At 39.4% G+C, this 15,147-nt stretch overlaps 2 protein-coding genes across 2 annotated transcripts; both read left to right on the top strand.

Moving 5' to 3' along the window:
* The first annotated feature begins 761 nt into the window (after positions 1 to 761).
* On the top strand, positions 762 to 3,643 carry dmrt3a (doublesex and mab-3 related transcription factor 3a). Its single transcript, XM_079475558.1, has 2 exons — positions 762 to 1,249; positions 2,301 to 3,643. Exons 1-2 carry the CDS (start codon positions 868 to 870, stop codon positions 3,263 to 3,265), a joined length of 1,347 nt encoding a protein of 448 aa, XP_079331684.1. The 5' UTR covers positions 762 to 867; the 3' UTR covers positions 3,266 to 3,643.
* A 3,930-nt stretch (positions 3,644 to 7,573) lies between these two features.
* On the top strand, positions 7,574 to 11,222 carry dmrt2a (doublesex and mab-3 related transcription factor 2a). Its single transcript, XM_079474651.1, has 4 exons — positions 7,574 to 7,906; positions 8,054 to 8,404; positions 8,600 to 8,702; positions 9,134 to 11,222. Exons 2-4 carry the CDS (start codon positions 8,069 to 8,071, stop codon positions 10,261 to 10,263), a joined length of 1,569 nt encoding a protein of 522 aa, XP_079330777.1. The 5' UTR covers positions 7,574 to 7,906; positions 8,054 to 8,068; the 3' UTR covers positions 10,264 to 11,222.
* The last annotated feature ends 3,925 nt before the right edge of the window (positions 11,223 to 15,147 follow it).

Here is a 15,147-nt window from a genome sequence, read left to right as displayed (position 1 = left end):
GAGGGTGCCCGGTGTTAAGTTTCACTGGACTTTAGAAGCGATGGGCATCGTTTGAAGAAAGGTGACATAGATTTGAAACCCCATACATTTCAAGTTTATGTGCGCACAAAACTAAATATTGCTTTTCAATGTCATTCCCTAAATTCGCTTAATTTGTTTTCATCGAATGCATTTTACATCTCATTTGGTACAAAAAACATGTTCATGGGAATAAGTTAAGAGCTTATTCAAATGCAAACCAGCATATTATCGTCGCCTGTGTTTAATTCCGATTCACAGCGTGCGGTTAAACTAAATAGCAAAGTGGTTTGAGGATTTTCATGAAAAGCTCACAGCAGTTATGTGAATGATTTTTCAACATTCCCACTTAATTCTGAAAATTGCTGCACTTGTTAAATCCCTTTTCACTATGTTGGAAAAATGCTATTGGTCCGTCGTCATGCAACAAGGAGGTGTCTTGTTATAATTCTCTGATAATCTTTCGTTTTTGCGCAAAGTTACAAGTAGGCCTACGTGTTATGTAAAGCATACTAAATACGTTTAGTTATTGGATCGATTGTTTTTAAATGTCATATATTTTCTGTTCAACCGCTCAATGTATGTGGCGATTTGCACGAAGCTCAAGTGCTGCTCGTGACAGTGATGGGAGAAATAGTTACTCGTTTGTATTGGTAGGTGTCAGATGGACTGATGCACTTCTTTATTGCTGGGGGAAAGGTGGATCCACGTCTTAAAGAGTCAACACCTCTCATCACGAGTGTAGCGAGAATCAGAGGGGCTTGATCTCTTGCCTACTTGACAGCACTCTTCCTCTACACCTTATCTGATGCACTTGCGCCTCTGCCACCTCTGTAAACGACTTGAGAAATGAATGGCTACGGAGCACCCTACCTCTACATGGGGGGGCCGGTGTCCCAGCCGAGAGTGCCCCTCCAGAGAACGCCCAAGTGCGCCCGCTGCAGAAACCACGGGGTGCTCTCCTGGCTGAAAGGGCACAAGCGTTACTGCCGATTTAAGGACTGCAGTTGTGAAAAATGTATTCTTATCATCGAGAGACAGCGGGTCATGGCGGCTCAGGTGGCGCTGAGACGGCAGCAGGCGAACGAGAGTTTGGAGAGTTTGATCCCGGAGTCTTTGAGAGCACTGCCGGGTATCACGGTGGGAAGCGGAGAACAGAGCGCGAATCCACGACCGAGCGACATAGACTTGCGCTGGAGCGCAGATGCTGTCACCCCTAAACCATCTCAAGGTATATCTTACATTACTTCAACGATGTCGGTAAACCATTGCAACTTTTTCGATGAAAATCGTTTTCAGTGTTTTTTTCTTCACATTTGGTATAATAATTGTAACGAATCTTCCATTTTAAAAAGAAATGCATCGTCAGTATTACTCAAGACTTCTGAAAGGGGAAACTTCAAAGAAAAAAACGTGGGGTTTTAAAAAAAATAACGCATACAGTAAACACTCTGACGTAAATATTTTAAATAACATTTAGTTTATGACAATAAATATAAGTAGATAATAAATGAAATCATTAACAAATGAATTACCAATTCATTATTGCATTTGGTTATAAAGGTGAGGAACGTATTAACTCCAGTGCGCGTGCAAAAACTACAGTCCACAATTTAAAATAACAATTGTTTATTATTATTATTGTAATAATACTGTTTTTCGTTATAGTGTTTGTACATAAAATAAACAAAAACATCTGTAAAGTCTTAAAACAGGGACTGTGACGATAATGAAACGAAAAAGGCCATTCATTTTTGCAGAACTATTATCATTTCAGAATTATTGTTTTTTATGGTGGTTCTTCTTTGAAAAAAAGGGGCTTGCAATTACATACAGATAAATAATGCAAATATGCAAATTCCGCAACCAATAATTTGGGGGAGGACAAGGCGGAAGATGAGAGTCGTGCTTAGAAGCAAAGGAGGTTAAATTGAAGGTGAAATGTTTCCAAACAAAGAGGAATCAGTTTGTAAATCTGTAGTAAAGGACAATCGACAAGACATTTTTCAGTGCCACACAGTCAGCGTTTAAATGTTAACAGCTAATAAAGTCAACCGTTATAAATCACAGCAGCGCTGACAGACCAGTAGAGATGTTGCGCTTCCCATCTGCAGAATCAGCCAATGTTTGAGACTGGTGAAACTTAAATAAAATGTGCATTTCGAATCGGCAGGTATTAAGAAATACACATGACAACAGCACATGCATTTTAATCTATGTTTAAAGTATCATGGTATTTACATGGCATAAACATGTTTATGACGTCCATTTATGTCTTGCAGAACTAAGCGATGACATGTCTGGCGAGCAGTCAGGTGGAGAGAATGGAGGCAATACCAGTGACAGAGAACCAGAACAAGACAGCTCACCTGAAGAGTCCAAACCTAACTTGTGCTGCACCCCTGACGCATCAGACCCAACTCCCCAGCCTGAAGAGTCTCGCTTTGGGCTGTCTAAATCCTGCACCGACCCGGAGTCTAAAGCTGACAACTCCAAATACTCCACAGAGCCTAGCCTCCTCATCGAAGGCCTCTCGGGCTCTGTGTCTCTTCCTTTCAGCCTGAGAGCCAATCGACCGCCGCTAGAGGTACTGAAAAAGATTTTCCCTGCCCACAAACCTGCCGTCCTGGAGCTGATACTGAAGGGCTGTGGTGGGGACTTAGTCGGAGCCATCGAGATCCTCCTTTCCAGCCGTTCTACAATGAAACCGGATAAGATCCTGTCTGAGAACACTGATGCTCTTGTTCTTCCCTCAAACGGCCACCTCTTTGAGCACCCTTTAAGCTCCTACCCGGTCTCCTCTAAGTGGTCTGTTGGTTCGGCCTTCCGTGTTCCAGATTCCCTACGCTTCTCCTCAGAGTCCCCAGGTGGAATACCGAGCTCTCTTAGCATGCCACTTCAGCATGGTTTTCCCCAGCCACCTCGGTACCCCCTCATGCTTAGGAATTCGCTAAGCCGAGGCCAAGCCGGGCCCTTCATGCACAACGACGTGACTCTGTGGAATACCATGACATTACAGCAACAGTATCAGCTGCGCTCACAGTACGTCCCCCCATTCTCTGGCCCTTCAGCCGGAGTAATACGCAGCTCGCCGCTTCTTACCAGCAGACCCGCCGAGGAACATCGTATCAGCATCCAGGAGGAGAGCTGCCCTGTCATTACCAAACAGAGCATGTACGCTGCAGATGAGGAGTACGATGAAAGATCTGACTCCTCAGACTCCAGGATCCTGAACACCTCCTCTTAACTTCTGCACAGTCCAGCAGTTTCATCAGGACATCAGACAAAAGCACTGAACTGGGTTCTCGAGATGATGAAAATTAGACATTGTAATGCTAGGAGCCTATTGAAAAAAATGTACAGTACATTACCTGAGGTATTTCTACCAGATTTGAGGTTGTTGTGCCAGCTTATTCATGTGTGGAGTAAGAGTAACTTCATTAATTAAAGTCATTAAGGAACTATTATTTGACCAACATGTCTGTATACATTAATATATAGTTAATGATAAAATGATATCTGTTTCCATTTTGCATGAAATGTACTGTTGATAGCAATTTAATGTAGAATTAATCCATCAGTCCTGCATGTAAAAGTATGGCAAATAAACCTTTTAAAAACTGTTATTGTTAGTGTGGATAAATGATTAAAATATACATATATATCTTATGATAAAGGGCAAATTATTTTTTTATAAACAATTTATCAAATAATATATTGGAAGCAACAAAAAATTTGAAGCACACATATCACATAATATTCAAATAACAATAGATTCATATTTCAGTTTTACTATTACATTTCGTTAATAAAAATCATATTTTTAATTTTTCAACTCCCTGCCAAGTATATCGACACAGTAAGGCCAATCCCTACAACGAATAACTAAGAGAAGGCGCTATTCGTCATCCATTACTTCAAATGGTTCTAAATCAGTCATTCCACTCATTTATCAGACTTCGTTAAATAATGCAGAACATTTATAGGAATAGTCTTTGACGATTAGTGTAAGAGGCACAAGTACACAATTGATCATTATGTATATTTGTATAATATATTAATAATAATATTACTGTATAATTGTATACTAGAAACAAAACATTTTCAAAGACTCAACGCATTTGTAGGACGGAATAGATATTTCTTTAGAAGGAATAGGCTAACGCTAGAGCTCCAACCAAAGCGACTCACAGTGCATTGTACTATACGTTTGATTCGAACTATGTGCAAACCGTTGGGATCGAACAACCCGACCTTGGCGTTGCTACCACCATGCTCTAACCACTGAGCCACATGAAACCAACACGACTTAGTGGGAAAAATGAGCTAACCGCGCCATCTAGTGGGAATTTTAAATAATGGACAATCATTTTGTAGGACAATGTTATGCCCAGAATTAGTAAGCCTATCAGGCATTTTACACGACAATAAAAGTAAACCCATTCACCAAATCTTTTTGAAGAAATCACCGGTAACTCCGTTTACAAAGATGTGTTCTATCGTAGCATTCGCATTTGTGAATGAAAAAAAACTAAATGACAAATAATCATTTATAATGGAAACATGCTGAGGCGTTAAATAAACGCGGCGGTATGTGCAAGAATATAAAAAATGACTCAATACTATCATCTTGTGATTGTACAAAAAGTCATTTGAGAGTTCTGCCATGCTGTATAGTTTGCTATAAACTACAATAGTCATTTTGCCTCAGTATTTTCTACTTAATTATAATTATAATAAAAATAGTATTATTATTATTGGCTTATAATTATTATAGGTAGGCCTATAACTACTCCGAATTTTTGAGCGTATAAATAAATGCAAATGTATAAAACAGAATGCTTGTTAGTCGGATATTTTTTTACAATCATAAAATCATAACAATAGTAATATTAACAAAGTCTGTCAAACCCACGTGGATAATAATTAAGACACGAATAACAACTTAATCTGCAAACACTTCTAGTTGTGGTTGCTTGTTTAGGGAGCCCTATTTAGGTTTCATGTTGAAAGAAGGTCTTCGATGCTAAACCAGCGGTCGCCCGAGTGTGCAGGTGTTGCAGTTTAATTTAACACATGTGTTGACTTAACCGAGAGACAGCTTTTAATGCTGACATTTGAATTTGTGCCTCTAAGTCAACAAGGCCCAGCGTTCCCGTAGGCCTATACATCAACTGGACAGACAAATTATGACCGGTTAAGCATTCAACAGGTTGCACGTGTTGTCTATCCATCAAGCGTCTTCAAATGCTAATTAACATAACAGGGATTCAGTGAACTCACAAATCTCTTGTCTCTACACTCCGATCAGGTTACAGGGTAGTGTGTAACATACGACACACCCCGAACCAAACCAGACATTCGGGCGGGATTGGCGTGTCACTGATCGTCGGGTGTAAATATATATATATATATATATATATCGCCCTGGCCTGTGTTGTCCGGTCTAGAATATACCTACAACATAAATGCTTCTGAAAATGCAGAGTCATGTAATGGCTAGTTTAATAAATTACAACCAAATGTAGCCTGTATGCAGGTCCACGTTTGCATATATAATGGTGAGATAGGCAAGGATTTCTTTTTTTGTAATAAATCCCACTATCAGGTTTGTGTGTTAAAGATATCACGACACACGGAGCATAAAGATCCCATCTCAAAACAATGAAGACGCTCATCTTTTTCTCCATTTGGTACTGTAATGTGTTCAGAGGAAAGCAAAAGAGAAGATGAAAGCATTCCACTTGGGGAAATTGCACCCTGGGTAGCAGTTGGGTTTGCTGGCCGTAACCTTGCTAATAAATTAAAAGGGAAGAAGGGCGAGTGACAAAGCTGCACCTGCACGGCAAATATCTTCACCACATGCGAGTCCAAGAGGAAAACGGACAAAACCAGACAGACAGACAGACAGACAGACAGACAATTAATCGAAATCAACTTGAAAATGGGTTGTTAAACGGAATAAGGTTATTTGAGGTGAATCCGTTAAATAGGCCTACTGTTCATGATGGGTTAAAAAATATTCTTGCAAATAGTAGTTTTACAGAAATTTCGAAAGATTTTACTCTAAACATTATACATACCAAATATCGACTAATATATTAAAATACAAAAATGTAATAACATTTATCAACAGATACGAATCGAAAACAAAATTTCGATTCGTATCTGTTGATAAATGTTATTACATTTTTATTGCAAAATTATTATAATAATTTCAATGCGGTTAGAAAACTACGAAGGGCAGAAAATGGGCCAACCAGACTATTTCTGACCTCAGGTATCAATCAGATGTTTAATATAAAATACGACAAATGACGTAAATTCTGCTCTGTACAAAATATCGCTGTGGGTAAGAACGAATGATACGTTGATGATTTTTTTTTTGTGAAAGTTTGTTGTTCTCCCACGTCCCGCATGTGTTTCTGTCTGCAGAGCTACCCCATCATGAACAGTAGACATTCTTTAGTGTCAGTTGATTTTACTTTGTTTTGAGAAACATCACACATGGTAGGTCGATCGGGACAAAGAGAATTGTGTTTTGTGTAGCCTTCCCGCATGCTTAGTCAATGTTTTAAGTATCGCTTGTTGTGTCAACTGTCGTATCACTCTCAATCTATATCGCCGAAAACAGTCTGTAAACGCATCACCCAGTGGTTGTGCATTTCTCAACGACAGCGAACAAGTAATTGTTGTAACAGGAGAACTACTATGTCTTGTTAACATCTAAATTAATTTGTCAGAAAACTGCGATATATATTTTTTTTCTACATTTTATTTGATACAGTAATGAACATTTATTTAATAAATCGTAATCGAAAAAAATCATATTGCCTTAATTCATTTTAAATGTATTATATGATTTTAATAGGCCCGTTGCCATTCCAAACCATTATCCGATATCAACGCAGCAGGTCATTTACAAAGTACACAATAAACTGTAAACATTAAAATAATGTACATTTTAACACCTTAATTATGGTTTGTCTTAAACCCAACAAACAAAAACAAAAAACACCTGTTAGTCAACGCTGTTAGGCGCATTTGAATAAAAATGAAAATCCATCTCCAATTTTGCATTCACCAACTGTAATTTGAATATTTTCAATTAGTGGTTACTTTAGCCACTGCAAGCACATTAACGAAAAATTACAACGTCACTTGCAAATGGGAGCCGGTCATTTAATAAAATAAACAACATTGTGTTGACTAAATATGCAGGGGGAGAACAATGCGCGGACTGGATGCGCATGCCTTCTCGTTCTTTTCTTTGCGCGTGTCAACCTTTTATGATTTTCCTCAGATTTGAAAATGTACTAAAACATGATTTAAATGCAAATTCCCCTCCGAAAACAAATTTGCGTCCAATCTGATGATTATCAACGAATGATACATTGATAAACAGCAGCATGAGGGTTTAATATGGTCGTATGAGACGGCCGAACCCCCTCCGTATTCAGGGATTAATTGATGGTTTCCTAGAAGTGTTTTGTTTGTAATTTAACCCCATTAAGAATTTATGAGGAGTTAAGAGAGCGATTCTCCTCCAGCCAATGGATCAACGGCGTTCACGTCGAATCTATCAGGACGCGCTTTCAAAGACTGTGTCTGGATTGGCTCTTTGAGATTAGCGCTGTCCCATTGGCTGTGCCAGATCTTCTGTGCGGAGTTTGCAGGAGGTGTCCAGGGTTGAAAGGCAGAGAAGCGCTCATCACATCGCAGTGTGACAGATGAGACAGACTGTTTGTACATGGCGAGCTTTGATTAAAGTGACGTAATTCACCTCGGAGCGGTGCTCTGCTTTCTTATCTCTTCAGCGTAGTTCTTTGGAAGAGGAGAAGCTCACGGTTCTAGTCCTAAAGAGTTTGGATTAGCGTGTTTTACATCGGTAAGCATCTTTACTAAGTGTGAAGGCTGCAGGGTTGTTGCATATAGGCTATAATATCAGTTCCACTTATTTTTATGTGCACGTGACTTAAGTCAATATATAAAAGTGTATTCCTCATTCATTTGGCCAATGTTTTGTCCTGAACAGCATCGCGCATTCAACATGACGGATCATTCTGGCACCGAGTTTGAAATAGACGTCGAGGGCCTGGAGACCGAGAGCGACGATCAAGCGGTGTTTACAACCGCAGGAGAAGACCCGGGGAGCAAAGACGAAGACAAACCTAGCAGCCTAAACATCACTTCTGGAGACCAGCGCAAACTGAGCCGCACACCGAAGTGCGCTCGGTGTCGGAACCACGGCGTCGTGTCTTGCCTGAAGGGACACAAGAGATTCTGCCGATGGAGAGACTGTCAGTGCGCGAACTGCCTGCTGGTGGTGGAGAGACAGCGGGTCATGGCTGCACAAGTAGCGCTGCGAAGACAACAAGCCACAGAGGTGAGACAGCTACTGAAGATTAAAAAAACTTTGGATATTGACATTATCATTTTTTTTTGTTGTACAAATGGATTCAACGAAATGTAAAGGCAAAGGCTTCCAAGCAAATCCTTCTAGTTCTAAAGTTCTGAACACACTCTCAAAAATATTGTTTGGGGGAACCATGTCATACAATTATACATTTTACAATTTTAGGACAAGAAGGGGATATCTGGAAAACAAATACCAGTGGAAAGACGAACTCTCTATCAAAGACACCTCCGTCCATCCACTATGCTGGCTAAAAGTATTTTAGAAGGTGAGTAAAAAACGTCTTGCAACTTCTTACTAACTTCTTGTTCACTTCAATATTTCTTTGATCTGTTTGTCCTTTTTCACCCCTTTTACTTCCTCTTTTTTCTCCTCTTCTCTCAGCCTTTCTTGGACTTCTGTTCTCTTTTCAAATGTATTCTCTTGGTTCTTCTCGGGATATATTCATGGAGTAAGCGTCTCTCATTTACAGGATGTTTTACTGTTATATAATATTGTATACAAATTTACATGTGCACATTTTGTTAAATGCTGTGCATGCCATTCATGTTCAAAATAACACAGTAGAATTAACACAAGCACCGAAAATTTAAAACTTTTTACAACTTATTAATTAATCCTTCACAGTCATTCATTATTAGTAGTGAGTGGCTGTCCCATTGTTTCTAGTATCCAACAATATACTTTCTTTCCACGCAGGATACCGTCCAGTCCAGAATGACCCGTTTCTGGGTGCCAATGCCGCTCTGCCTCCTCCTCTGAGCGACCGTATGAGAAAGAGAAGAGCATTTGCTGACAAGGAGCTGGAGACCATCATGCTAGAGCGAGAGTATAAAGAACGGGAGCTTCTCGAGTCCAGCCAGTCGTCATCCGCTTCTCTCTTCCTGCCAGGCAGCATGGTCCATGCTGCTGAGTATAATTCCTACAAGACAGCCTTCTCGTCCTCTTCAGCCCCTTCCATGGTTGAACCCAATCCCAAGGATCTCTGCAGCTTCCTGCCCGGCTGTCTGGACCTCTCCCTGCAGTATGCTGCCTCGGGCGGGACGACTGCAAACGTGGAGCTCATCTCCTCTAATGTGAGCGTAGCCACCACTTATCGACAGTACCCGCTCTCACCACGCTTTGTGATGTGGCCACGGGGCAGCAGCAATATAAGCGATGCCCTGTTATACCAACAGTGTCTCCTTAATGCCACGGCGGTCCAGAACATGAAACCTGGAGCCGTTTGGGACCCAAAGATGATGACCTCCACAGAGAGCCACCCGCCAGAGCAGGAAGGTGCAACGTCCAGAGTTGAGGGATCTCGGGTGGCCCCTGAGCCGTGTGACCACCAGCCAGGGCCTGGGGAAGCACAGACAGGACTTGGCCAGAACGGAAGTGCCCGCTCTGCCTTTTCGCCGCTTAAGAGGGCGTATGGACAAGCTTTTTCAAATGTGCATTTGCATCCAGGGAACCATGAGCATGTGTTCAACAACATGAGCAAAGACAACACCAAGCACACTCTGTCCAACAACATGAGCAAAGACAATGCCAAGCACACTCTTTCCATGAAGCTTAACTCATTTCATTCCCTCATACAGCAGAAATTGAATGAAAAAAATCCAGAAGTGAATGGGCCGTACTGTAAGGAACTGCTGGTGGAAGCAGCCAAAAAGTTCAAAGAGGGAACAGGCAAAGACACGGTCGGAATCAAAAACTCTCAAAAAGCAGTAAAGGACTTTGAGGCAAAGCCACGGAGCACCAAAGTTTCCACAGGAGAGTCTCTGTCATTCTCGGTGGAGGCCATATTAAAAAGACCTTCGCTTTCTTTGAATCGGACGTCCCAGTAAGACTTGTTGAATAATAATAATCTCAAATGTACATGCTAACTTTGGTACAAATTGTATATTTATTTACACACGTATACGTAAATTTATAAAAGAGAGTGATCAAGAACCTGGAAGCAAGCAATTGAGCTTTAAGCGGCATTTAAAACAAAACGTGCTGTTTTTTCTTTCTGTATATTTAAAAATGTACATATTTTAGACATGCATGTTGTGCATTATCATACATCATAATGTGTAGAGTATTTAAATGTAAAAGTTAATTTTGCTACTTTAAAGGTGACAATAAAATTATGTTTCAAACAAAATAACATTTGTAAATGTGATATTTTGATAGAGATCTTTAAAAGTATAGAATTTTAAACTAAACTACAAGAAAACTACATCTTTAAACTGAAGAATCGATTCTAACATTTGTACAGTAATTTAACTGGAACTAGATTAATGTAATTCCAATTCAAATTGTAATCTTAGCAAAAGAAGCCTTTGTGTACAAGAGCGTGGTTCCAGTTGCAGTTGACACTGAGCATTATGTTTACAGGGTAACTGTACATTGATATAAAGGACCAACGTATTATATTTATTCATTCTACTTCATGTGCAAGTATGAACACCTGCACAAGAGATTAACTGTGACTATATGTCTCACAAATTATTTTTATGGAAACACGAGAACTCCATAAAGTGTGTAGTACATTTTACAAATGAAAATGTATTTTACATTTAGTTATAGCAGACATTGAATTGAGCTTGGCTGCATGTAAATGTGACAGGTCACAGAATTAAGAACAAATTCATTCAGAAAATGAAGATAGAAACAAAAAGGGAGAACAAACATTAAATAAATTCTACTTGATTCCTGTGTAAAATACCAAGTCAGATTTCCAGACATATTAAATCATTGTAATCCTGATGTAATAAATATGACTTCAAAATAATAATAAATAGAGGTTTATAATAAATACAATTGTAAACATGTTTTGACACCTTAAGTTTTTTGGCTACATACGTTCGAATCAAGTCATTATTTTTGTCCATGTGGTTTAGTTGACGTATAATTTATCAAAATACGTTTTTTCAAAGCAATTTTAACTTATTTTGGATGAGTTGATTTAATTTAAAGACATTGAACAAATTTTGAGCGTTGAAATGACTTGTGAAGACAGTTTGAACTCAAAAACTTTAACAAGCAAAAAATGTTTTCCAGTGCATCTCACTGGTTCAGATGAGGTGATTTCTGGCTTCATATCGAGGAAGAAAGCAACTCTTAAAACTCTTTACAATATATGTTGCAGTGACCGACAGGCTACCATGGAATAAAAGATTCACCACAGCTGTTCTGTTAGTCAAATGCTGCTTTCATAGGGAGAACGTAGATCTACTGCCTTAAAAAAACATTATGCGCGGCCATTCCTTACGTTTAAAGAAACAATCACATCGTACTCCCTGGGGAGTTTGTTTTGTGTTCTTTATACCTGTATAAATATACCTCTTCTCTTATTTACTGTAAACGTTTCAATACATTCATGTGAAGGTACACATAGTCAGGCGCTGTGTTAGGAGATACTAACAGTGAATCTGCTGATGGCGTCAAAACCGATGAGCCCTGTTCCCAAAGTGTCAAATTTAGCACATAAGCACTACTGTCAGGAGCACTCTCAACATGTTTATCCAGTTCCTTTTACTAGACTCTTATGTCAGTCCAAGTTAACATGTCAGGTTAAAATCTGTCTAGCTCAAATCTAGCTTGATGATAGAAATGATTTACATATAAGATCGACTAATATAACACCGATCACGAAAACCTTATCCTGTGTTACTATTTGCATTTCCTTAAAACAGAAGTCCGATGTTTAAACAGTTGTTATTATTACAATTCTGTGATGCCAGTGATGCAGAAGATAAAATAAATAAAGTACGATTTTAATAACGGACGAAAACATCAGCCAGGGCAAAGATCGAAACACGAAAAATAAACTAAAAAACAACAGTGTGCTTTTGTTAGTTTGCATTGCTGCACAGTTTACACCCAAAACATTTGTCCGGCCGGTGTAAGTGAGGACAACTCAGATTGATCAGGTCATTGTTTCAACTCACACCTTCTGTTTCCCGCTTCCACTCGTTCCTTCCCAGGTGCAGAACAAACCCATCTTTCAATCTGTTGACTTTGTCGCCTCACTTACGCAGTGTTCTGTCCAAGGCTGCCGCCAGACACTGCACATTTAACACCTATTAAGCGGAAGAGCACGTGAACCTTAACACACAGCAGTGTGGATTATTTTGACATGTGAAATAAATGGTGTGCTGTAAATTTTGAATTGGCATGCACCAGTGCATGAACAAAGGGGAAGGATGCCGATTTTTTACCCTCAGTTCTCGGGCCGTGTTTGGGCGTTCAGTACCAGCAGCTTTTGTGTCGAGAGAGGCCAGGATGTGAATTCCTGCGAGGCAACTTGTAACATAATAAGAAATGTGTAGCGCTGACGTTTTTGTCAAATTTGCAGCTTTTAATTACCTTGTTTGCTAAGATGACAGCTGATGAAGTCAATGTGGGCAGTTAAACGTGTCTCTGCTCACACACACACACACACACACACACGCACAAACAGTACCATCATCCCCTATGTTTCCATGGTGGAACCTTGTCAGGCAGGTTTATATCATTAACACCTGTGGGGTGTTTTTTTCTCTTTTCCTTTCACTAACCCTCACTGTCACATGTGTGAAGGGTTTTCAAACAATCTTTCTTTTACAACAGTCACTGTATTCTTTACTTAGGAGACAACAGCTGAGTATATCAAAAGTGTGTTGCCTAAACAAGCTGAAAATGTCACCTCTCCTTTTCATGAGAGGTTCATAAAGTAATTAGCCCAAGTGACAAGCTGTGAGCGCTTGAAACATGAAGCGGAGTACAAATGAATATCATTTTCAGATGCTAATGTCGAAGCCAAGCTATTGTACCCCCGTGGTTATTTATCCAGGGGTATTGCATCAAAACAAAAGCACAATCCCCAGCTCCTCTTTGTTGAAGCTGGTGTTTTCGTTGCATTTTGTTCGCAACATTTCCAAAACATTCAAGTAGATAAGCAAATCGACCCAAGTTCAATGCAAATGTGTGTAAATTGAAATGTTTGTAAAGCACGGGCTATAACAACATTTCATCGTAAGCCATCTCTTTTGGCTTTTGCACGCACGTTCACCACATGTTTTCGTATGACGTATTCGACAGTTATTGTTGAGGGACATATTTAGTGATTTTCACTTGAAGTGTTTGCCGTGTTCCAGAGCGGAAAACTATCTTCTGTGATTAGCGATGTATGGTCTTAATGTGATATTCTGAAAGGAACATGGAAATTGTATGGAAATGTTTTGGAGAAATACATAAAATTTTACTGGAAAAGTCATTTTCGAAGATCTTTGCTTTGGCTCATTAACAGTGAACTAGCAAAAGAGCTTGACAAAAAACGACAACATTGTTGGTCTGGAATGAACTTCTGAAACTAACACATAATGTGCTTTCTAAGTCAATATTTCCCGATTCGCATTCTGTACATTTTTTCTCATATAAAACGGAATGTTAGTCAGGGAAGGTGCCATATTGATTTGACTTGCATTAAGAGATAGTTCAATAGAAGTGAATGGGTGCCATTGATTGGTTACCAACATTCTTTATTTATGTAGAAAGTCAAACAGGTTTGAAATGACAGGAGGGTGAGTAAATGATGACCGCATTTTCATTTTTGGGTGAACTATCACTTTAAGTTGAACTTGTAAGTGACTAGTCATAGTTTGTTGTTTGTTTAATAGTTTGTACTGTCATTAGGTAACTTCTTATAGTGTGTGTTTTTTGGATAGAAGTGTTTACAATATTACGTTTTCAATATTTTCAATATTTGTGCAAAATAATCGATGTCATACAGACTCTAACCATTCGCATAAAATTAAATATGTTAGCTAGCCTCAAATGTATTTCTGTTGCACTTTTTACCATTTTGCATTGTTGCAAAACGGCTTTTCATAAGTAAGTTAATTACTAAAATTTAAATTTAAAAGTAAATTTTATTTGATAAGTTTTACTATTGACCCTTCCTCAAATCATGTATTCTATGCAGACACATTAAAAGTCTCATCATAAAGCTATTAAGTACGAGCGCCTCAGTTTGAGGTTTCGGTAGCTTCTCCAAAGAAGTTATCACCCATTCATTTGAGTCTAATGACAAAACACGACTCTGTTTTCCCAGAGAGCCGCTCCATTACACGCTGTTGGCTTCCCATCGGTGTCCACAAACCCTCAGCTTGGGGTTAAGAAGGGGGCCCCTGAGGCTACTTGACATCTGCCCTGGCCGTGGCTCTCTGATTCCTCTTCTCTCTGCATTCTTGGGGTACTGCCTGCTGGGAGAGAGGTCCTGCTTCCCTCATGCAAGCAGGCCTAACAAAGTCTTGCTGAAAGATCAGGCGAAGGGGAAGAGATTACATGTCAGGTTAAGAGTGGGTGAGGAGTAAACATGGAAGCCCCTGATTAGTATGTGAAGAGGCTTTGAGGGATGGAATGTACACAGGGGATTGTGTTTGGGTTTTGTTCCCTTGGGGTTATTGTTCAGAAGCAATGAGCAATAAAAGAGGGGGGTGAAACATGAAAATGGGGAGAAAGACAACCAGACAGATCTTAAGGAATCCGTTTTTGACTGCCTGTGAAACCTTTTTCCCGTGAAAGTTTAGTGTGTGATTTTCTCTCTAAATTCATTCTGCATAATGTTATATATCTGTGAAAATATAACTTTGATTTCTTTAATACTGATCGAGCAAGGCCATGTCAAAGATTGAAATCACGGTGAAGGGATAGTTCACCCAACATTTACTCACCCTCTTGTCAAAAAGAAAATATTTTGA

This window comes from Barbatula barbatula, assembly GCF_947034865.1.
Source record: "Barbatula barbatula genome assembly, chromosome: 2".
Classification (NCBI taxonomy): domain Eukaryota; kingdom Metazoa; phylum Chordata; class Actinopteri; order Cypriniformes; family Nemacheilidae; genus Barbatula; species Barbatula barbatula.
Note: the sequence above shows the minus strand (reverse complement) of the source record. Positions and strands in the feature narration are given on the sequence as shown.